At 48.2% G+C, this 22,234-nt stretch overlaps 1 protein-coding gene across 13 annotated transcripts in view; it reads left to right on the top strand.

Annotated features, from left to right (window-relative positions):
• sif (guanine nucleotide exchange factor still life) overlaps positions 1 to 22,234 on the top strand; it is a 93,946-nt gene that overhangs the window by 32,203 nt on the left and 39,509 nt on the right. For all 13 annotated transcript variants that reach the window (XM_018006294.2, XM_089466583.1, XM_089466588.1 and 10 more), the window contains 3 exons: positions 11,938 to 12,083; positions 12,882 to 13,161; positions 14,062 to 14,193. In XM_018006294.2, the coding sequence (XP_017861783.1) occupies positions 11,938 to 12,083; positions 12,882 to 13,161; positions 14,062 to 14,193 (558 nt within the window). The remainder of the gene's footprint in view (positions 1 to 11,937; positions 12,084 to 12,881; positions 13,162 to 14,061; positions 14,194 to 22,234) is intronic.

The raw sequence follows: 22,234 nt of genomic DNA, 5'->3' as shown, positions 1-22,234 counted from the left end.
GCTGTGAAGCCATATGCATGGCAGCAACAACAGCAACAGCAGCAACAACAACTACAACAAAGCAAACCAAAATACATCGAGCAACAACAAACGCACTTTTAACAACAACAACAACAACAACAACAACAACAACAACGAAAACAAGGCCGCTTCAGCGCAACTGCTACTTAGCCACGCCCCATTTACCATATAGCCATAGCTGCCGACGCTGTTGCTGTTGTTGTTGTGGTTGCCGCCGTTGCTGTAATTCATTCTGGCCGCCCCAATACAACAACTCCAACAACAACAACGGAAACAACAACAACATCAAACGAGCCACGACTCGCGCCAGCCAAACGAACCGAATAACAACAACAACAGCAACAGCGCATCGCACGAAGTCGCCGCCAGCAGCGGTGGCCTCGTTGTCGCCACCACCACCACCACCACCACTACCACCACTAGCAGCACCAGCAACAACAGCAGCAACAACGTTGCCAACGACGGCATCGGCAGCGGCAGCGGCAGCGGCGGCGGAGGCGGCGGCGGCGGCGGCAGCAGCAATAGCACCAACAGCAGCGTTGCCCCAGATCCCAAGAAATCCTTCTCGCTACACTGCTGTTGCGTGATCGTCGACATTACACCCGTCTCACATCCGGTGGCACGTTTGACATCAGCAACAACGGCCTCGGGAAGGGATGCGGGCGCCGGCAGCGGCGGCAGCAGCGGCAGCGGCCTGGGCCTCGGTGAGAATGTCTCGCAGCTGGCGAGCCAATTGTTTCGCTTTGGCAGCAAGAAACGCACCGGCGTCTGCATCTGCAATGCCCAATGCCGCCTGCAGTCGCTCGGCGAGGGCGCAACGCTCAAGACAACGCATCACGGCTCCCTGGACCGCCTCCTCCAACAGCAGCAGCAGCAGCAGCAGCAGCACCTAGAGCAACAGCAGCAGCCGTTGCCACCGAAGCCCCAACAGCAGACGAGCGGTGATCGCTCCATAAGTTGGGTCGTCGATGGCGGCGGCGGCGGTGCCGGAGCCCTGCTGACTGCAGCCAGTTCCGATGACAGCGATGAGAAGCAGCAGAAGCAGAAGCCGCTGGAGGATGCACCGCCACGCCCACCGGCCCGCCATGGCTCCAGCAGCAAGCACAGCGTGCGCGAGGAATTCGAACGGGGCGTCGAGGTGGAGAAGTTCTATCATCAGATCAACGGCGACATCTTCGAGATCACGCGACGTGTGCGCGCCCGGGATGAGGATACGCTGGAGCAGCGCTGCATACGGCGCAAGGGCTCGGTGCGGCTCACCGAGCCGCACTATGTGCGGCTGCCCGAGCAGAAGCCGCAGCTGCCGCCGCGGCGCCAGAAGAGCGCCGAGGAGGTGACCATGCCGAAGAGCGCGTTGCGCCAGGCGGCGCCAGAGCCACAGCTGGAGTGGTTTGACCGGAAGGCGCAGCAGCGTCACTCCGCACGCTCCGCCGAGGGCGGGCAGGTGCGCGAGGAGACCATGGAATGGCTGAAGCTGCAGAAGAGCAGCGCTGCACAGCAGGCGCCCGCACGCACCTCCTCCGGACCCAGCGAGATCACCGTGCTCAAGGATGAGCTGCCCGACTGGCTGCTGGAGCACCTGCCGCGGCAGCGCGAGCGCCAGTCCACATCAGAGAAGCCCGTCAGCTCGGCCTATGCGAAGGCCCTGGCGGAGCTGCTGAAGAAGCCGCTGTCGCGCCAGAGCTCCGGTCCCTGCGAAGTATCGCTGCTGAAGACGGACATTGTCGAGTGGCTGACCAAGATGCAGTCCAGCGTGGGCGGGAAGTCGTCGCGTCGCTCGCATCATCGCCGCAACGGCAGCAGCGGCGCAACGCCGCGCTCCAACTCACAGGAGGATCAGGCCACGGAGCATGCGACGCTGCAGCGCAAACGCCACTCGCTGGGCCACAGCGACGAGGAGCAGCTGCAGCAGCACCACCGCCAGCAACAGCAGCTGCCCACGCTCGACTGGATCGCCTATCCGCTGCACAAGCTGCAGTCGCTGGGCAAACAGCCGCCGCCGGGGCAGCCGGTGCCCGCGGCGGCGACGACGGTGCCCAGTGGCTATGATGTTCCCGTCGCCTCCACCCACACGCAGCTGTGCCAGGAGCAGCGACGGCGCGAGGAGCGCTCCCGGGAGCGACGGCTGCGCCACTCGGCCAGCGAGGTGGTGAGCAGCGGCGCGCCGTCGGCCAGCACAAGCGCGCAGCTGGAGCGGCTGGAGCGTCTGTATGCCAAGCCGCACAAGGAGCGCTATCAGTATGTGCCCAAGGTAACGCAGCCGCCCAAAGAAACCACCAGCAGCACCGCCCCGATCAGCTCCGGCAAGTCCAAGCGCGAGCGTTCGCGTCGCCATCAGACCCAGCGCTCCGCCACCGTGACGGACATGTCCGCTCAACGCTCGAGCGGCAGCGGCGCAGGAGGCGGCGGCGGAGGCGCTGTCGGTAGAGGCGGTGGTGGTCACAAGCGCAAATCCTCGAGTGCGGAGCGTGCGCCGCGTTCCCGTTCGCCATCGCCCTGCACAGATCCCGCCTGCCCGCTGCTGCCCATCTGCACAGATCCGCACTGCCGCTACCAGGAATGCCAGCGTCGACGCTGCCTGACCTCGTCGGCCAGCTCGGTGAATCTGGCGCGGCACCAGCAGCTGGCCCAGGTGCAGCTGCATGCGGTGCCCGCCCATCTGGCGGGCGGCTCGGATGCCACAACGCCCTCAACGACGGCGACACCGCCGCCACCACCGCCGCCGGCAGCTGCTGTTGCTGCGGCGCCCGCACCGGAGCGCCGTCTGGTCATCTGCCACGAGTGCCGGTCCTGCGCGCCGCTGCTCAGCTGCCAGAATCGCAAATGCCTCAATGCCGCCAAGTGCAACTCACTGCCTCGCTGTGCCGCCGACTTCAATCGGCTGCGCACCTCGCTCGCCCAGCCGCCGGCGACGCTGGACGACATTGAGACGGCGCCACTGGACCTGGACCAGCAGCAGCAGCAGCAGCAGCAGCTACCGCCTGCCTCGCCCACACGCCACATGCAGCACTATCGCAGCAACTCGCAGCCGAACACGCTGCAGCGCGGCGACTCGACTGCCTCCAGCTGCGGCCTGGCCGCAAACCTGGGCTGGCTGGAGCCCGTGCCGCTGCAGTCCTCCAACGGGCATCTTCATCACGTCCTCAACGGCAACGGCAAGCTAATGAAGTCCGCCTCGGCCGCGTCCCTCAACTCGCGTCGACGCCGCCACAAGACCGTGCACTTTGGCGAGAATCTGCTGCGCGAGGTGTGCCAGAACCGGAAGCTCATCAAGAAGGAGCAGGTGCCGTCGGGCTCGGCGCCCATGCAGGCCAACATTCAGATGCTGTACAATTTCGTGGAGGGCGTGCTCAGCGCCTGGGTGGACGACGACGAGGATCAGGTGCGCTCGGGCGCCGAATCGGAGCCGGAGCACGGCCTGGTCGCCCTCCAGCCCATACATCGCTGCAATCGGCTGCGCTATCAGTGCATTCGGCGTGTCGTCGAGGAGGCGGCCGATCTGCAGGGCACCCTCAAGCTGGGCAACTCACGGTACCGCCATCGCCACTGGCGCAGCACCGCCAAGCAGTGCAACGAAATGTTCCTTCGCAAGGTAAACGAAAAACACAGCAATTTGAAAATTGGTGCATTGAGGGTATTCCCTGAACCCAAAAGTTTGCAAATATCTCAAATTTTCATTTCCCTACACAGCTTTTTTAACAGTTATCATATAAGATGTATACGAGGTATTCCCTAATTTGAAAATGCTACAATATATATTGAATATTATAAGTGTATTAGAGGTACTCCCTTGATTAAAATATTTAAAAATATTTTATATTATAATTTAACTAAATAGCTCACTTTAGAGTTATTGTATGTGTATTATGGGCATTCTGGAAAATTATTATAATAAGTGTATCAGTGGTATTCCTTTAATTGAAAACTTTTAAAATATATGAGACTTTTATTGAAAAATTGCAGTATTAAATATGTATTTAATACCATGACTAAACAGTTTTTCAAATGGAATATTTATTGAACATATAATTATTAGAGGTATTCCATCGGCTTACCGAATCTAATATATCTTATACCTTGATTCCCCTTTAAAAACTTCTCATCTAATAACTGATTCAGAAATATGTAGGCCAGTCCTGCATTTGCCTTTAAATGTTCGCTTTAAAGCAGGAATATCCTTAATAATCTCAGCACTTTTGTATTTAGTGCTCACACAGACGCACACACAAAAGCTAAATAGATTAGTTACTTCTTTGGCATTTGAAATTGTTGAATGAGATTTGCGAGGAGCTGCTTTAACTTTGAGCTTTGCTTGAATATCCTGTATTGTGGAGGTCCTTTCTCTGCTGCTAGACTCTTTGTTGCTGCCATCAAATGACTTAAATGTATTGTCGCAACGCTCCTTCTGCTGCTTTGGATGCTGTTCGTTTCGTCTGTCTCTCTCTCTCTCTCTCTCTCTCTCTCTCTCTCTCTCTCTGTCTCTCTGTCTGGCTGTCTGCCTGCTACAAATTCATTTTGGTTGCCTAACAAAACGTTGATCAAAGCCAAAAGCATCCTTTTCACGCTCGAGCTACGGCAAGGCAACTCCGGCTCCTGCTCCGACTCCTGCTCCTCCTGGCGCCAGCTCCTGCCTGGCTGCTCACAAAGGAGGCTGACTGGCAATAAATTAAAGCATTAGCCCCAGCCGAAAAAGCTCTTAACACACAGCTCACACACACACACACACATACGCACACATACGCTGTAAAAGGGGGCGATGGCGGGTATAGGGGCGTGCTGCTGGACGCATTTTCATTTACCGTTCGTATTTAGTTTTTGGATAATGAATAGCATTGATTGGAATTCACATGAATCACAGTGGCCAAGTGATAAAAGCTATTTGTACCATATGTACTTTGTGGACTTAGCCCAATGGGCGTGGCAGCACCAGAGCACTTGTATCTGGGGTAACTACCAGTTACTTGTATCTATGGCAACAGCGCTGCCGCACTGCAGCTCTTGACCAATGCCAGGCCATGTAAAGAGCACACACACACACACACACACGAACACGCACGCACGCATTTCACACTGAGTGCATTCAGCATGCGTATACACACACATATGCATAGACACACCTGAAGAAAATTTGCTGATAAGCATACAACTGACTGAGTTTGAATGAGGCATTAGCTGAATAACCGTTAGTTGGCCAAACGCGCTGCATATTAATTAATTGGCAGATCAACAGCGAGCATATTGAATCGGCAAGGAGAAAAGCTAACGCTGCTCCTCCACTGAGGAAGATTTGCCCAGGCTAATGTCTGCCTGCTCTTCAGTTTCAATTGAATCTAGTTCACTGTGCGTGTGTGAGTCAGTGTGTGTGTGTGTGTGTGTGTGCGTGTGCGTGAGCTGAAAGGGCATTTGTTTGAGAGTTGCGTTCGTGCTTGTGGATATAATCAGTAGCTCAATGAAATAAGTGTTTGCCAGAGGGAGAACGAGATGGTGTTGAAGGGAGGGAGAGGGAGAGGGAGCAAGAGCGGGAGAGATATAGTCAGTTGGTAATAAATGCCTACTAAATTGAGCAAAATTGCTAATTTGAAGCTGCAGCAGGCATCAACTTACCTTTTGCTTATTAATTAGAGAGAGAGAGAGAGAGAAAGAGAGAGACGGTGAGATGTGTTAGGGGTTTGGCTTTGTCTCAATTTGCTGTTGTAATTATTTAAATCAAATCAGTTTTCCCAGTGCACTCGTTCGTCTTGGTTATTCCACTTGCATGCAGTTTTCAATTTCGAGTTGATTCAATTATTTATTCCACTCGAATATTAATCACAGCTGATGCGCATCTGTCACGCACTGTGCCGTGTTGTCGTCTACTCGCTCTGCAAGTGGCCCACGCGGCCTTCTTAATTTTGATTGATCGGCTGCTAAAACAGCTGCCACGTGCCCTCGCCCTCGCCCTGGCCACGCCTCGTTTGCTGCGGCGCTGCACAAAGCAATTAATGCCAAGCAACGCTCAGTGCACACATTTAATCAAATGCGAGTGACATGACATATACCCGTGTCCCGCAACCACCTGCTTAACTCTCTCTCTCTCTCTCACACTCCCATTCTCTCTCTAACTCCAGCTGCAGTATTTCCGTTTTAATCATTGCCAAAATCCGTCTTACAGCTAATGCCAAATTGCTTTTGCTCGGGCTGCTGCTGCAGCACAGTGCGATTTGCTTAGACAACTTCATTTGCCGTCAAGATGTTTTGCCCAAAAGAAATTGTTGAACAGCGAGAGACGCAGAGAGAGAGAGAGGGAGAGAGATGTATAGCAAATACTTGCAATGCGCTGCAGATTTGCCACTTTTGTATCAATTTCAATTTCTGCCAGCTGAAACTTAGCTTTAATGCCTCACTTAAGCGCAAACGTGCCACGAATTTGCAGTTGTATTTTTTTTTTTTATTTTTTTTTTTTTTTTTATAACAATTTCTTTTTATACCCTGAACCCATTGAAAATGGGAAATCAGGGTATAATGGTTTTGTTGAAATGTATGTAACAGGCAGAAGGAGGCGTGGCAGACCCCACAAAGTATATATATTCTTGATCAGGGCGACGAGCTGAGTTGATTTGGCCCTGTCCGTCTGTCTGTCTGTCCGTCTGTCCGTCTGTCCGTCCGTCCGTCTGTCCGTCTGTCCGTCTGTCCGTCTGTCCGTATGTTTGAACGCGTCGATTTCCGAGGATATAAGAGCTAGAGACTTGAATTTTTTTTTAAAATGACCGTATATACAGCGCGGACGTCGAGTTTGCTTTTAAAATTCGATAAATCATCCCGTTATGTTTTTATCGAGTAAAAACATTCAAGTTCAAATCAGATGCCACTATAGCTAATTGTGAATGATTTTTCTTTTTTCTAAAATTCTCAAATATTCAATATAATATGTAGATCATATGCTGAAAGTTTCATTAAATTCCATTCAGTCAAAAATTAATAAAAAATAATCAAATATTTGGCCAATTAACAAACGCACGTGCAGCAGCTACAACAAAAACATTCGTTGAATCACATCAGCTGTTAGTTTTGTTTAGTTTTGGTAGATGGCGCAGCAACAGTGAATCTATTTGAGTTTTGCCAGCGCCACTAGCAGGAGTGAGGTGGCCTAGTGTGTTAGCTGCATGACGCTCGATCGAAAGGTCGCGGTTCGAGTCCCGATCGGTGCAACTGGTGTTAAATTTTTTTAATTGTTTCAAAATATTTCTATATTTTCATAAATGAGTTTTCTATTTAATTTATATTTTTAAATACACCGAAATTGAAATTTTAACCATACTTTATGTGCGTTTTTAATAGTTTGGTTATTCTAGCAGATTCTTAGAATCGCATCAGCAGTTAGTTTCGTTCAGTTTTGGTAGATGGCGCTGCAGCAGTGAATCTGTTTGAGTTTTGCCAGCGCCACTAGCAGGAGTAAGGTGGCCTAGTGTGTTAGCTGCTTGACGCTCGATCGAGAAGTCGCGGTTCGAATCCCGATCGGTGCAACTGTTGTTAACTTTTTTAATTGTTTCAAAATATTTTTATATTTTATTAAATGAGTTTGGTATTTTATTTATATTTTTAAATACATCGAAATTGAAATTTCAGCCTTACTAAATGGGCATTTTTAATTGTTGGGTTCAGGGTAGTATCTAGTCGAGCACTCTCGACTAGAGTTTTCTTACTTGTTTCTTTTTGGCTGACAGCTGGCGTTGCCTGCACAAGCAAATGTTTGCTTACATATGTGAAATTGTGCGAATGTGCGAGATTTGGTTGCGATAGCAACAACAACAGCAGCAACAACAACAGCAGCAACAACAACAGCAACAACAGCAACAGCGACAGCGACATATAAACACTCTATCAAATATTGTAATTTTTGACAGCGAGTGCGAGCAATGAAATGATTTTTTCTACCTCTTAGCGAGCGGGGGCTGCTCTATGTATGTGTGCGTGTGTGCGTGCGTGTGTGTGTAGGTGCCAATGGCAGGCAACCCTCACATTTGACATTCAAAAGTCATTGATAATTATGGATGAAACGTGAACGACAGCCGCATCGAGAGATCACAATCAATTCTTGATTAGAAAACGCAGCTCGACAGCAGAGGTCGGCCACCTGTCCGGGCAACGGATAAGGGTGTATGCCTCTGTATGCCGAGTGGGCGTGTCTGGGTGCGCACGCGTGTATGTCAATGTGTGCGTGTGTGTGTGTGGGTGTGCGTGTATTTGATTGTGTGCGTAAATTGAATTTTGATTTTGCACCGATGCTGAGATATGGCATATTAGGCCCAAGTAATCAGATGTGGGGTGAGCGCAGGAGGCGGCAGCACTGGCTCCAGGACTATAGGCATTTAATCTTTTGTGTGTGTTTACTTGTGTGTGTGTGTGTGCGTGTTTGGGGCTGCCCATTTAGGCTTACCCATGTGAGTTAGCAGACACAATCCATTGTCAAGCTCCAGCTCCAGCTCCTGCTGCTGCTGCTGCTGCTGCTGCTGCTGCTGTTACTCCTGCTGATGATGGAATTCGACAACACTTTAACTGTGGGCGGACATGGGCTATTGCCGGTGCTACACTCCGGGTCATATCAATTAAAAATTCATGAATCATTTGACAAACTCTTTGGGTCTGCACAAATTGTAGCCATTCGACGGGGCCAATCAGTCGACGTTCAGATTTGATGCTGTCAATTTGGCAGTCAACGTTACGCTTGGGCTTTTCGTTTTTTGCTAGGCCATTGCCATTGTTTGTCACACACACACACACACACACACACACACACACACATACATACATACACTCATATAATAGCCAATTGTAGATGCCGAGTAATCTGTTGTGAAAGGTACAAAACTCGTTAATTCCCCGAGTTGTGTCCCTTTTGCCAGCCTTCTAAAGGGTTTTCCATTACATTAGCGTCGATTGTTCCGAGATCTTTGCTGTTGCTGATGAAGTGACTTTTGACTAGCTGTACGAAATAGTGTTTGATGTATACCGTATACCCAAATATCTTGATGGCAACTTGGCAGAAAGTACTTTTGCCCATTGCCCCTTATTGTATTTAATTTGATGCCAAAAAGTTGGGCTGCCCATGGCTGTGGACTTATTTGTGCAGCACACCTCGTTGCCAGGGTTGCCAGGGCTGCCAACATTCCTGCTGCTGCTGGTGCTGCTGTTGCTGCTGTCTGCTTGCAACAGTTCCGCTCGGCAGTTTCCGTTCGGCTTGATGATTTCATGGAAAACTTCATTGAGCAAGCGGAAACTATTTCATTTGGCGCTATAAATGTTGTCAGGTGTACTGTGTGGCGGGGCGGCGGGGGTGCGGCGGTGCGGCAATGCTGACTGCCGCTGGTAAGTGGGTGAGTGCTTTTTGAGTGTTTTGGAGTTTTCAATATGGTAGCTGCCACAAAAATGATTGAGGCCACGGGCTGGCTATTTAAAATACAAGCGCTCTGCTTATGAAAATGTTGCGAATTCATTTTGACTAACCAGAAAAGCTGAAAATCGAAACTGAACTAGAAAAGCCAGCAGCAGCAGCAGCAGTCAGTGTGGAAAAGGGTTTTCAGCATAAATGAAAGACTTTAATTAAAAAAGCTGTAACTAAGCTAAGGAAAACTGCATGAAAATGTGAAAAATTAATTAAGTCATATCAAAGCAACTCAAAGCCCGACCGAAATAGCCAAAAACAGAATGAAAGAAAGAAAGAGAAAGAGAGAGAGTGAGGGAGTAGAAAGATGCTTAAAATGCGAAAAGAGATGAAATATCGGACACAAAATCTGACATATTCCAGCTAAAGGCCAGGCTGAATGCTAATTAAGTGCAAAGAGCTTGTGAGCAAGCTCACAGTGTTGTAAAACGCCTTTAAGTCACTCGCACAATGCTCGTTGAGGCGCTTTAATGGCTTCCTCACTTGCTCAGCTCCATTATACAATATATAATTTTATGTATATATAGCCTTCCCAATTAATCAGAGCTACAAGCGATGCACCTCAATTCGATTCAATGGAATTGCCTTGCGCCCCGCGCACCTTCCCTTCCCTCAGCCCAGTGAAACCCCTTGGCAGAGCTCGGGCAGAATACGCTTTGATGTGCTTCTGCTGCCGGGTTTCCCTTTTTATTTTTATTTTTGGCAATTTGAACTCGGAAAATATTTATGTTGCCTCTTTCTTGTTGCTGACGAAGTGGAGCCAGCTCACGTTTGGGTATTTGCATGCCTTTGCACTCTTTCGATTAATATAAAATTTGATTAAACTTGGCCAACGACAAACGACGATGAGGGCGACGCTGACGACGTCACTTGTGGGTTAAGCACACATGACTTTGCTCCTGCTGCTGCTGCTGCTGCTGCTGCTGCTCCTGCTGCTGTTTCTCTGAGGATTTGGGCGTGGCTGGTGTGCAAACACAGGCGAACACATGCCACTTGACAGTTGCCCATTTGCCGCTCGCATCCCGCAGCCCGTAGCCCGCTCTAACCGACGCGTCGGGCAGTCAAATAAATAACTTGTAAAACATGCATATGAGCAAAAATGTTTGAAAATTGCCAAAAACGTAAAACGAGGAGAGGCGGGCGGGCATGTGGGTGTAGCGTAGTAACCAAAGCCGAAGAAATGGGGCCAAGGAATCGACGGGTCTGCCTCAGCCAGAGCAACAGCAGGAGCAGGAGCAGCAGCAGCAGCAGCAGGAAGCGAAGACGAAACGAATAAACACATTGTAAATTGATTTCCTTGGGAACTCAAATAAAAATGGCATGAACAGCAACAGCAACAGCAACAGCAGCAACGGCAGCAACAGCAGCAAGTGAGCGACATTGTGGGCGTGGCTGGGCGCTGATAGCTGGGGCCAGCAGCCAGCACCACCCAATTGAAACGAATGAATGGGCAAACCAATTTTTATTGCCACGCGGGACACGTAGCGAACGAGCGCGCGCACCACAGCCTCAGTGCCGTTGCCCGTTGCCCGTTGCCCGCACGGGACCAAGCTGCCACGCCCCCAGCCTCTGTCCGCCTCTATCCGCTATGCCCTGGCTGCCTTGTCTCCTATCCTGTTGCGAAAGCAAAATTGGCGCACTGGGCTCTCTCTCTCTGTGTGTGTGTGTGTGGTGAGAACGGAAGGAAGTCGCAGGATGGGCCCAGGCAGAGCAGAGCTGTCGTTCTCGACCCGGCTTTTGATGGAATGCTCGCTAGCCAGTTCGCCTCGATAACATGGCCAAGAAACTGTTTGCCATTGCTTTAGCCGGGCCATCTCTTCTCCTAGCAGCTGCTCCTGCTGCCCCTGCTGTTATTTTGCTTCGATTCGTTTTCTGAGTCGTCTTTCTTTCCTCTGATTGTTGTTGTTGATATTGCTGCCATTACTGTTGTTGTTGTTGTTGTCAATTGTTGTCCATCCGCCCTCCCCTTCGTTCAGGGCTGGCTTTCGCTTCTTGTCCCACGTTGCCAACTTCACTAAAAATGCAGGCGAGAGAAGACAAATTGCTTTATCGACGACATACGTAACAAATGTTGCTGTCGGCAGTGACAACGGCAGCAACAGCAGCAGCAGCAGCAATGGCAATACAAACAACGACAACAACATGGGGCCAGTCAACCATTATTGGTATCAAATGGCTTACGGGGTCGCTTCGGCTCATTGCGATTCGTATCGGGTTGAATTGTAAGTGTGTGTGTATATGTGTGGGGTGTGTGTGTGTAGTGTGGGACCTGACTGACTGGCACTGTTAATTATGACTTAATTATTTCAATTATTGCTTGGCAGACTTATTACATTTTCTCGTTGTCAACAGCGACGACCTCATCTGCCTCTATCCCACTCTCTCTCTCTCTCTCTCTATATATATAAATTTATATGTATGTATATGTATTTGTATATACTTGTAGCTGTATGTGTTTGCTTATACATTCTCAATTTATGCATCATCTCTTGCAGATCTCGGACGATGATCGAATGAGCCTAACTACTGCCGTTTCGGATGAAGATGATGGCGAAAGTGTCATGGCGTCACCATATAAAGCAAAGGCCACTGGCACCGCTGCATCCTCCTTCAACTGCACGGGCGCTGTGCGTAAAGCCGGGTAAGTTACTCGCATCCAGCTGCCGTTAATCACTGGCACGAAACAATGCCCAAGGGCATAGCAGCAGCAGCAGCAGGAGCAGCAGCAGCAGCAGGAGCAGGAGGAGCAGCCACGTGTGGTGGGCTCCCCAAACAACAGCTAATCATAAATAAAGTAGAAAATAGCTCAGCGCTTGGCATATCATTTACAGCTATTACAGCCAAACGCATTCCGCCATGATAGAGTGAGCGTGTGTGTGTGTGTGTGTGTCCGCTGAGACTCCAGAAGGGTAGAGCGAAAGAGAAAGAGATAGAGAGAGACAGAGAGTGAAAAGAAAGTTGTTGAATGTAAAACGAGACTGCAACAAGCTGGCACGTTTACAGTTACTTATTAGCTAATGAACCCAACTATCCGCATTGGAAAACACGAATCCTTATTTATCCTGGCATGGAAAAAGTACTTGAAACAGATTTCAATATAACTAAATGAGAAAAGTTTCCTTTTAAGTACTTCCTCATCAAATTTATACGAATTCATGTTGTTTGCAATTCCATTTTTGGAATTCTCAACTGATTTTGGCCTACGGCACGTTTTATAGCACGCCGCTGATTTGAGAGCTTATAAAGTCAGCTCACACTTTGCAGAGTTGAATTTAGTTCAATTCTCTGAAGTAATACTGTAAATGCACACATACATACATGCACACATACATACATACATATTTGCCTGATGCTGGCCCGCTCCTGCTGCTTATTAGCTGTTGCTTATTTAACATCGATTTGATTACATTTTTTCCATGTTCTCTCGTTCCGCCCTCAGCTTTCTATCGGTAAAGAAATGGCTGCTACGTAAGAAGCATCAAATCGAGCTGGCTCGCAAGCGTGGCTGGAAGGGCTACTGGGTGTGCCTGAAGGGCACCACGCTCCTCTTCTATCCGTGCGATTCGCGTGAGGGCCGCAGCGTCGAGGCGGCGCCCAAGCATTTAATTATTGTGGACGGCGCGATTATGCAGCCAATACCGGAGCATCCGAAGCGCGATTATATATTCTGTCTGAGCACCGCATTCGGCGATGCCTATCTGTTCCAGGCGCCCTGTCAGGTAAGTGCCGTTCGGCAGGATATGATGCATGTCGCGCTTAATGGGAGTCCGGCCACGCCGCAAGTCCTTCAACCGTAAGACTTTCATGCTGCAATTAGAAAAGGCATCAGGCCTGGCCCCGCCTGCGGCCGGTCGACCATAAAAGCTGGCCTTGTCCAGCCATCTGGCACGACTTGGACTTGGACGACATGGCGACAACTGAGGCGTCTTGTTTGCCTAACGATACCAAGGATATATCTATCAGCCGCTGTGTATGCCTGTGTGTGTCTGTGTGTGTGTGTGTGTCGAGTTCAGCGCTCGCGGGCTTTCAACAGACCCCATTCGCAATCGCACACCCACACAGCGACAGCCACATTGAGCGCCTGCCTCAAAGGCGTTAACTGATGCAGACCCCGCAACTGGCTGAAATGCAAATCGCTTGGCTTAAAGTGCGATTGGGGCTGTGTAGGCGACAGCCAGCTAACTGGCAAGGCAGATTGCCTTGAACTAATAGTTGCTGCCTGACATGGTCCTTGTGCCTAAACTGTGACATGTCTCTGAGGCATAAGCGCCGCTCTCACCTGGCCGCCTCCTCCCACCCCCCTTAAAAGCCAACCGCCTGACTGACTGACTGGCTGGCTGGCTGACTGACTGACTGACTGTCGGTAAGCGTTTTACCTGGTCGCCTCAGTGATTTGTCATTAAATTTGCATAACTGATAGTCAGCCAGCAATGGCAACGACAACGACAACAACGACAGCAATAGCAATAGCAACAACAACAACAACATTGTCGACATTTGGCACAGGGGAGCAACGTCAAATTTGTGCCTTGCCTTGTTGCATTTGGCCTCTGCAATTTGTTGTCTAGCTCACACTCATATCTCTCTCTCTCTCTCTTTCTCTCTCGTTACCTGCACAGGTGGAGCTGGAGAATTGGGTAAATAGCATACACAGCGCCTGTGCCGCTGCATTTGCGCGTCATCGCGGCAAAACGGGAACACTGCATCTGCTGCAGGAGGAGATCTTTCGCCTGGAGAAGGCCATTGAATCGGTAAGTGAATGCCAACGTTTTACTTAACATACCAAGCCAAGTCACGGGCGAGAGTATGCCTGGGCATATTTATAAATACATATATACATGTGTGTGTGTGCCTGGATATTGAGTTGAATTATTGCCAGGCATTTTCGACTCGACTCGTTGGAAATAGTTGAGCTCCTTCAGTGGAAATTCAAGTGATGAGAATTGAAATTGTGTATTGAGCATAAAAGCTGTTTGTCGAGTACACCCAGAGCTACCGAAAGCAACGGCATTATTATGAAAATGATATGCAAAAAAGACATATACATATATATACCTATATACATATATGAAAAGTAAAAAAGCAGCAAAGTAAAACGAAAAACGAAAAAGCATATCTGAAGACATGTAAATTCCATGATTTATGAACCCAACTCGTTTGCATATTATATGGAAGAATACAGAATACATTGTGTGCATGTGTGTGTGTGTGTGTGTGTGCTAATAGAGCTAAAGGCTAGACTCAGACAGGCAAAAATGAAGAAGGCTCGCTTTAATATTGATTTAGTGCAGATGCCAGAGAGTGAAATGAATTCGTTTCACTATCTTGTAATCTCATTTGAGGGCAGATCAAATTTCTAGCACACCTGGCCGTGTGAATCCCTAACAATCTAAATAGACAACAAAATAAATCCAAGTAAAACCATTAAATCAATCAATAAAATTATCCTCAAGCCACTCGTGTACATTCAATTTGAGCTGCGGCAAAGTTTCGTCCCATCGTTACGTGCTGCCATCTCATTGATATGCAGCGCATGCCTCTGTATATTTCGGCACCTAATCAGTCGTTAAAGTAATCAACAACAAAGCCAAATTGTACGAATACATCAATTCGCGATGATTTCTCAACTCGACTTGGCGCAACTTTCTTGCGTTTTCTTTAGCCAAAGACACAACAAACGCATTTCGTATACGCCACACACAGATAGAGAGAGACAGAGAGAGAGAGAGAGAGAGAGCGAGAGGGAGAGAGGGAGAGTGAGTGAGTGGGAGTGGGAGTGAGAGATTTCCCAGCCCAATTTCTCAATTTGTGCCGCCATCTAGCAGAGCATCTAGCCAATTTCTCAGCGTGTTGCTCCCCAAAGATTTATGCGCTGCCCTGTTTCTGTTTTCTTCTCGGTGGCTCTGCTCCATTTATGTATTTGCTTTCAAATCAATTCCCCATCAATTTCGCGTCGCGGCCTCACAGCAACAGCATCTATTTCTTGCCAGCCTCAACTGCATTGCAATTTATTTGCACAACTTTATGGCCAACAGCATTGTGGCCAAAATAAAAGCAAAAACAACACCAACAACAACAGCAACAACAAAATAAACCAAAGCAAATAGAGCTGCTGGCTCTCAGTACAAGGAACTGCACTTCTGCCACACACAATAAATGGCTGGATAAACTCAGCCAAAGTGCCGGCAAGAAATGCTGAGAGAAACGCTGCGAGCCAGTTGAGCAGTTGAGCCGCTGCCTTGGGGCTGCCTGGCTCTACGGTGTCATCCTGTATATCCACAATTTCCCTTCGCTATTCCGCGCATTCGTTTATTTATTTTTGCATTATGTCATTTGCAGGCCATGGAGAAAGAAATAAATAAATAAATAAAAAAGCAAATTTTGCGGCCGATTGTTTGTATACCCTGCAATTGAGCTGTGGCAGGGTGGCTGCTATGCCTAGGGAATGCTCTATAAACTATACTCATATCTCGCTTTTATAATTGCACTCGGCTCGCCCACATTGAGCTGCTGTTTTTGTTGTTGTTGTTGTTGTTGTTGTTGTTGTTGTTGTTGGGCAAAGAATATCATTTTGTACGGCGCTGAGCTTATCCAACTCCTGCCCACGCCTGTCCAGTCTCTGCTTCATTCCTCGCCAACTTCATTCATTCGTCTCTGTCGCATTTCCCTCGCGACTTGCCCCTTTTCTAATTTAGTTTTTCTCATTTACACGTAAAGTTGAAGTTTGATGTTATGAATCGTCGTCGTCTTCTCGTTTTCCTTTCACATTTTCTTGCTATCATTACTCCTGCTGCTGTTCCTGCTACTGCTCCTGCTGCTGCTCTGTCTATCTGTCTCTTTGGATAAACCATAATTACTTCCTTGAACGCTGCGTTTTTCTGTCCACTTTCCCACTCATAAGTTTTCAACTGTTGTTGATTTTCTTTTGCTTTCTCTTTTTTCTATAATTTTGTTTTTATAATCATTTTCTTTTTTTTTCCTTTTGCTTGTTTTGTTTTGGGCTTTGTTTTATTTGGTTTACTGCGCCATGGCCACAGTCCGAGACTGTCACAAGAGTCACTTCGCAGTCAGCTCGTTTAGTTTTCAAGTGCCACGCCCACTGTGGCCAGTGCTTAGGTGCCCGGTTCCGCTCGGTGCTGCCAAAGTTTGCCGGATGAATATTAATTAAATGAGCTGCCGGAGTGGCCGCAAAACTGCATTTGCATTCGCATTCGCATTTGCATTTGCATTCGCATTACAATTTTTGGTTTTTGCATTCGCATTTGTTGTTAATTAATTTTGTGTGCAAAGAAAAGAAATGAGAAATATTAAAGTGCCATCGGATAAACAAAGCCAGCAACTCATAAAGCAGCAGCTCAGCTGAAGAAGTCGGGCGAAGCAGAGGCTCTGAATGAAATTAAAAATAGAGAACGAAAAAAAAAAGGTGCCGCGCTCTGCCTATCTCAATTTTATGGTCGTGAAGGCGTCACTGAAAAGAGCAACAGTGTTGTCTACGCTCTTTGTCTTGCCATTTACTTTGTGCTCGTGCATGTGTGTGTGTGTTGGTGTGTGTGTGGTGGGCGGAGTCCAACTAGGCAGAGCTGTTTGTCTGCCCTTTTTTATAGCTGTCACCTTTCGGAAATAATCATATATGTGTCAGTGGGGGGACAGCACTTCGCTTCGTTTGCTTTAGCTTTTCTAGTTTTTCGCCAGCTATCTATTTTTCTTTTCGCATAAAGCACTTGCACACACACACACACACACACGCACACATTCGCACACAATGCAGGTGCTGAGAGAAAAAAAAAAAAATAGTAGTAGTAGTAGTAGCTGCCCGAGCACATTTAGTTTTTCGTACGCTCTGGTTTTTACGCTCTAATTACGACTCCTACGAGCAGGCTCGCCTCCTGCTCTGCCCCCGCTTTTGCCAACTGCCTGTCCTGCTAGGCACAAACACACACACACACACACGCACACCTTTTGCCCCGCCTGTTACTGTTTTTATTCCTCGCTCGTGGCTCGTGTGCAATTGCCATGGCGCGCAGTCTAAACAAGGCTCACTTGCCTGCTGCTTTCAATTTGCAATGGCGGCTGTCATTTCAGCTCAATAGCAGCCAACACCCCCCACACCCACCACACCCACTTCCACGCCCACCTGGGAGCCACCTGCGTTTTGAAAAATCGTTGCCAGGCTTAAATCATTTTTTTCTTCTTTCTTTTAGTATAAATTTAATACGGCATTTTAATTGCTGGAAAACAATTGCAGCATTGCGCAGCTGAAAAGCAAAGTAAACTTCATATTTTGTTGGGCACCAAAGTTTTTAATAGATTATCAGGTTTCCAGTCAATTTACAGCTGCAGGCCCCGATGCATGCGTATGGCTAGATTTTTGTTCCGATTTCTCCTTAATGAGCAGCAAATTTTCATACATTTTGCATGGCTTCTGGCAGCTAATTTGCTTGAAAACGGCAAATGTGACACAGCTGAGAGCCGTTAAGCCATTTATTAATTTAACAACAATTAAGCTTAAATTAAAGCTCATGAAATCCTTAAATTTACAGTGCTGCAGCACACACACACACACGCACACATTTGCCAGACCGAAAAGCAGCAAGCGGAAACCAACTACTAGAAAAACGAACAGGAAAAAAAACAGAACCGAAACGAAGCTAAAAATAAACATTTTACAACACTGGCGTACAATGAAATATATATTTAGTTAAGTTTAAAACATTTGGTAATTAGTGCGTTGACTCGCTTGGCCATGGCCGAGCTGTGTTGGCTACACGCCCCCCGCCCTAAAGCCGCATGCATCTGGCCAACTTTCTGCTCCCTTGCGAAAGTTTTAGACAGTTTCTGTGTTTTTTTTTTCGCTCACAACTTTTCGTATTGTTCAAGATTTTTGCTAAATAAAGTTTATAATTACCATAAAATTCAGTGGAGTTCGATTTTCGGCGGTTGCCTGGCAGAGCTGCCTTTGAGCCACAATAGACACACAGAGCATGGGCGTGGCTGGGGCAATTCATAAACTAATACCAAACGGTATATGTGTATATGTGTGGCAAGAATTTATGGCAAGAAATATGGTCAAAGCCGAGTCGGAGCGTCATAAAGCACGCACACATGTTGCCAGCCCTGGCAGTTGTCCACGTTCCGGCTGCCTAGTGCAGCCCCCCTGGCTGCCCATTGGCTTTGTTTTGGAGCAAACGTGCGAATATTTTTGCAACTTTCGGTCGCAAGCTGCACAGGATATGGCACGGGCATATGGCAGTTCGGCTAGTTGAAGCAGGAGTTGGAGTTGGAGCAGAAGCAGGAGCAGCAGCAGCAGCAGCAGCACCAGGAGCTGAGGCTTGACACTAGGTGTTGCCCATTTGGGCACTCAACATCAGCTCAGCTCTCTCTACCTCTCTCTCTCTCTCTCCCTCTCTCTCTCTCTCGCTCTTTCTAGCAGCAAATGCGCTTTTGGTTTTTGATTTGTTTTTGGTTTTGCGTATTTGGGTTTTGCATGCTGAAATATGCTTTATGCGTCTGGCATGTGGGCGTGGCATTGCCGCAACTGCTGCCAAATTCAATTCAATTGTCAACAGCCATGGCAGCACTAGCCGGAAAAAAAGCTAAATGGACATCGGACACACACGCACACACACAGACACACACACACACACACACACACGTGCACATTTGACTGTGGCCACAAGCACAAACAGGCGCCAGTTTTTGGTTTTAGGCTTAGCTTGTTTCACGCACAACCTGCGCCCCCCTGCCCCACCCACCCGCTCACACACACTTTAAAGGCCTCCTTATCGTTGTATAATGTGGCATCATTTTGTGGTCAGCATTTATGCAGGACATGTGCATACACACACGCGCACACACGCACTCACACTCACACACAGTACACAAAACGTGCACGAAGCGTACAATTTGCAGGCCTTTTGTTGACATTTGGCACCCTAGCACCAGCAGCAGCAGCAGCAGCAGCAGCACCACCCACACTTTGCGGTTGGCCGTGCTCACATTTGACTTTTTGTGAGTGGCGCCCATCGAGGAGGAGCTGGCATTTAATGCAGCAGCGCAACAAAGTCAAAAGTCCTGCCCTGAGGTCAGCTCAGCTGCAGTTCATTTAAAATGTTCACATTGCGCATACGCCGCGTTGTACGTGCAATGGGCGGGCGTGCTGGGAGCTGCCCCACTGTAACTTAAACTCTCCTTCTTTTCTCTCTGTCTTTATCTTTTATCGCAGGCAGCGCTGTCCCTCTGTCCAGCTGTCCTGCTGTCCGCTGTCCGCTGCCCGTTACACATACAGCTCAATAGCAGGAGCTTATAGTTGGCATGGGGCTGCTGTGTTAATTGATCGTTATTGTCTTTTCGGCGAGGGCAGGAGACAGAGTGAGAGAGGGCGGGGATGAAAGGAATTGGAGCGAACAGTTGACTTATCGAAGGACGGGGCCATTAGCAGCAACCAAACTGATACCAGTCACGAGTCCTTTCGCCAGGCAGCGCTTTTTGTTGGGGCGTTATTATTATTTCACTCATTGTTGCCAGCGCTTGTTGCTGTCTCTGCTGTTGCTGCTGCTGTTGCTGGTGCTGCTGTTGTGTGTGGTTATTATTAATGTTGTTGTTGTAGTTGTTGTTATTTGCGGTTTGCGGTTGCTGTGGTTTTGCTATTTGCGGCATCTTTGGCTTGTCATGCGACGCTGATGCTGATGCTGATGCTGACGACGATGACGATGACGATGACGCTGACAACAATAGCAAAATGTATTTTTTAATTGTACTCTCGGGTAAACATATATCACAGCAGCAGCAGCAGCAGCAGCAGCAGCAGCAACAGCAACAGCAGCAACGGCAACAACAAAACGCACCATGAACTCAACTCAACTCAACTGAACTGAACTCAACTCGACTCGACTCAGCCCAGCTCAGGCCAGGCCGGGCCAGCCAAACTGAGGAAGCGGAAATGACAGTACGACAATGGCGACAACAAGAACGGCAATGGCAATGCCACAGACAGGACCTAGAATCCTGAACAACTTGAACGACAGTTTGCCTACTTGAGAGGAGCCCGTTCACTGTGCAGCTCTCGCAAATGTGCGCATGGGGAGCCATACACGAGTGACGCTTAATGAAAGCGCAACAGACAACCACAAAACCCCCTACATACACACACACACCTACACACACACACGCACGCACTCATGCACAGCAGAAGCAACAGCACTGGACCATAGCTGAACGCAAAGAGCATTGAGACAAAAACCGCACAGAAACAAGCTACAACATAGCAATAATAAAATTGCCGTTAAGTGGGGAATTGAGATGACAGTCGAAATTGCGGGCCACGTTGAGATATTGTGGATGCGAACGAAGCTGAGTGTGGCTGACAAAGGAAACTCAGCTGCACCAACCTCCTGCATAGCAGATGTCAACCGCTTCCAATTTCTGAGACAAGTTGTCCTCGCAAGCGTTTGCAGCCCATAAACGAGAGTTTTGCTCTCCTTTAAGGCAGACCACAAAAGAGATAACAAAAAGAAAAGAGAATAGACTGAGTGCCGTACCCCAGTGAATACATGTTGTCGAAGTGATTTTTATAATTGAAGGCTTCATTTGCAAATGATTTTATATATTGACAGCAGACAGGAGCAACAGCATGAGAAGAGGGCGGAAACTAAGAAAGTTGATGAGAGCAGGAGGCGAGTTCTTAGTACTCTGGCACGACTAACATGTTTTAGTAGAACTAAAACGTATTTATATAGCTAATACTGATCGAAGATCATATATTCTGATATAAGAGTTTCATAATTGCAATAAAAGAGTGCGCACATTGAGAAAGTTGATGAGAGCAGGAGTCGAGTTCTCACGATTGAACGATATGAACTAAAATGTATCTATATAGCTAATACAGATCAAAAGTCCATATCCTCATACAGGATATTCACAAATGTCTAGCTGTGGCACGCTTGTCATACCCCGTGCAGCGTAAATGTAATCAATATGATCGATAGCAATCATATCACGTTGATTTACATAGCAATTCCATGCAATTACAAGGCAATTAACATTCCCATTTAACCATGAATTGCACAACGTGACGGCAACAACAGCAAACAATGAATTTCACGATTAATGTGAATACACGCACGCACACGCACGCGCACACAGAGGCAGCACGTACATGTTGCCATATTATTCAAGAAGGCGTACGCTACGTGCGTGTGTGTGTGCTTATGTGTTTGTGTGTGTGTGTGTGTGTGTGCACATCTCCAACTGTTGACAATTTCGAGCTGTTCTCCTTCTGCTGGGCGCATCGTAAATAATTACAAAACGCACTTGCCAAATGTTTTGACTATCCAATTTGGCCAGTCCCTTGGCCCAGCTCTGCTCTGCTCTGATTAACCCATTTCTTGCCCGGGCCGGGCCAAGGGTCGAGTGCCCTCTCAGCTGGTTTGCTTTGCTGCAAGTATTATTTTGTTGAAACTGTAAGCACATTAAGTGCAGTCATTAAAATGTAATGCCATTTATTGTTGCTGCTGCTGCTCGTTAAACTGGCAACGGCAACGGCAATGCCAATGCCAATGGCAATGGCCATGCGAATAGCAATCCTGTGGCTCAATTCACTTGATTTAGGTTTTTGTGTTGTTCTCGCTGCGAAACAAGCAGCTTCAACTCATAAAAGTTGTTCATGGAACATGAAAGAGCCACTGCTGCGTGAGAGACCGACTTATCATTAGGCCCATTAAGACCAAGTCGACTAGTTGCCAAGGGCTGCCAAAGGGTTTATTGGAGTAGTGTTTGACTTGCAACAGGAATCAA

Source organism: Drosophila arizonae, chromosome 4 (assembly GCF_054131065.1).
Source record: "Drosophila arizonae isolate 15081-1271.41 chromosome 4, UAZ_ARI_1.0, whole genome shotgun sequence".
Classification (NCBI taxonomy): domain Eukaryota; kingdom Metazoa; phylum Arthropoda; class Insecta; order Diptera; family Drosophilidae; genus Drosophila; species Drosophila arizonae.
The sequence above is the reverse complement of the archived record's forward strand: the minus strand, read 5'-3'. Positions and strand labels throughout refer to the sequence as shown.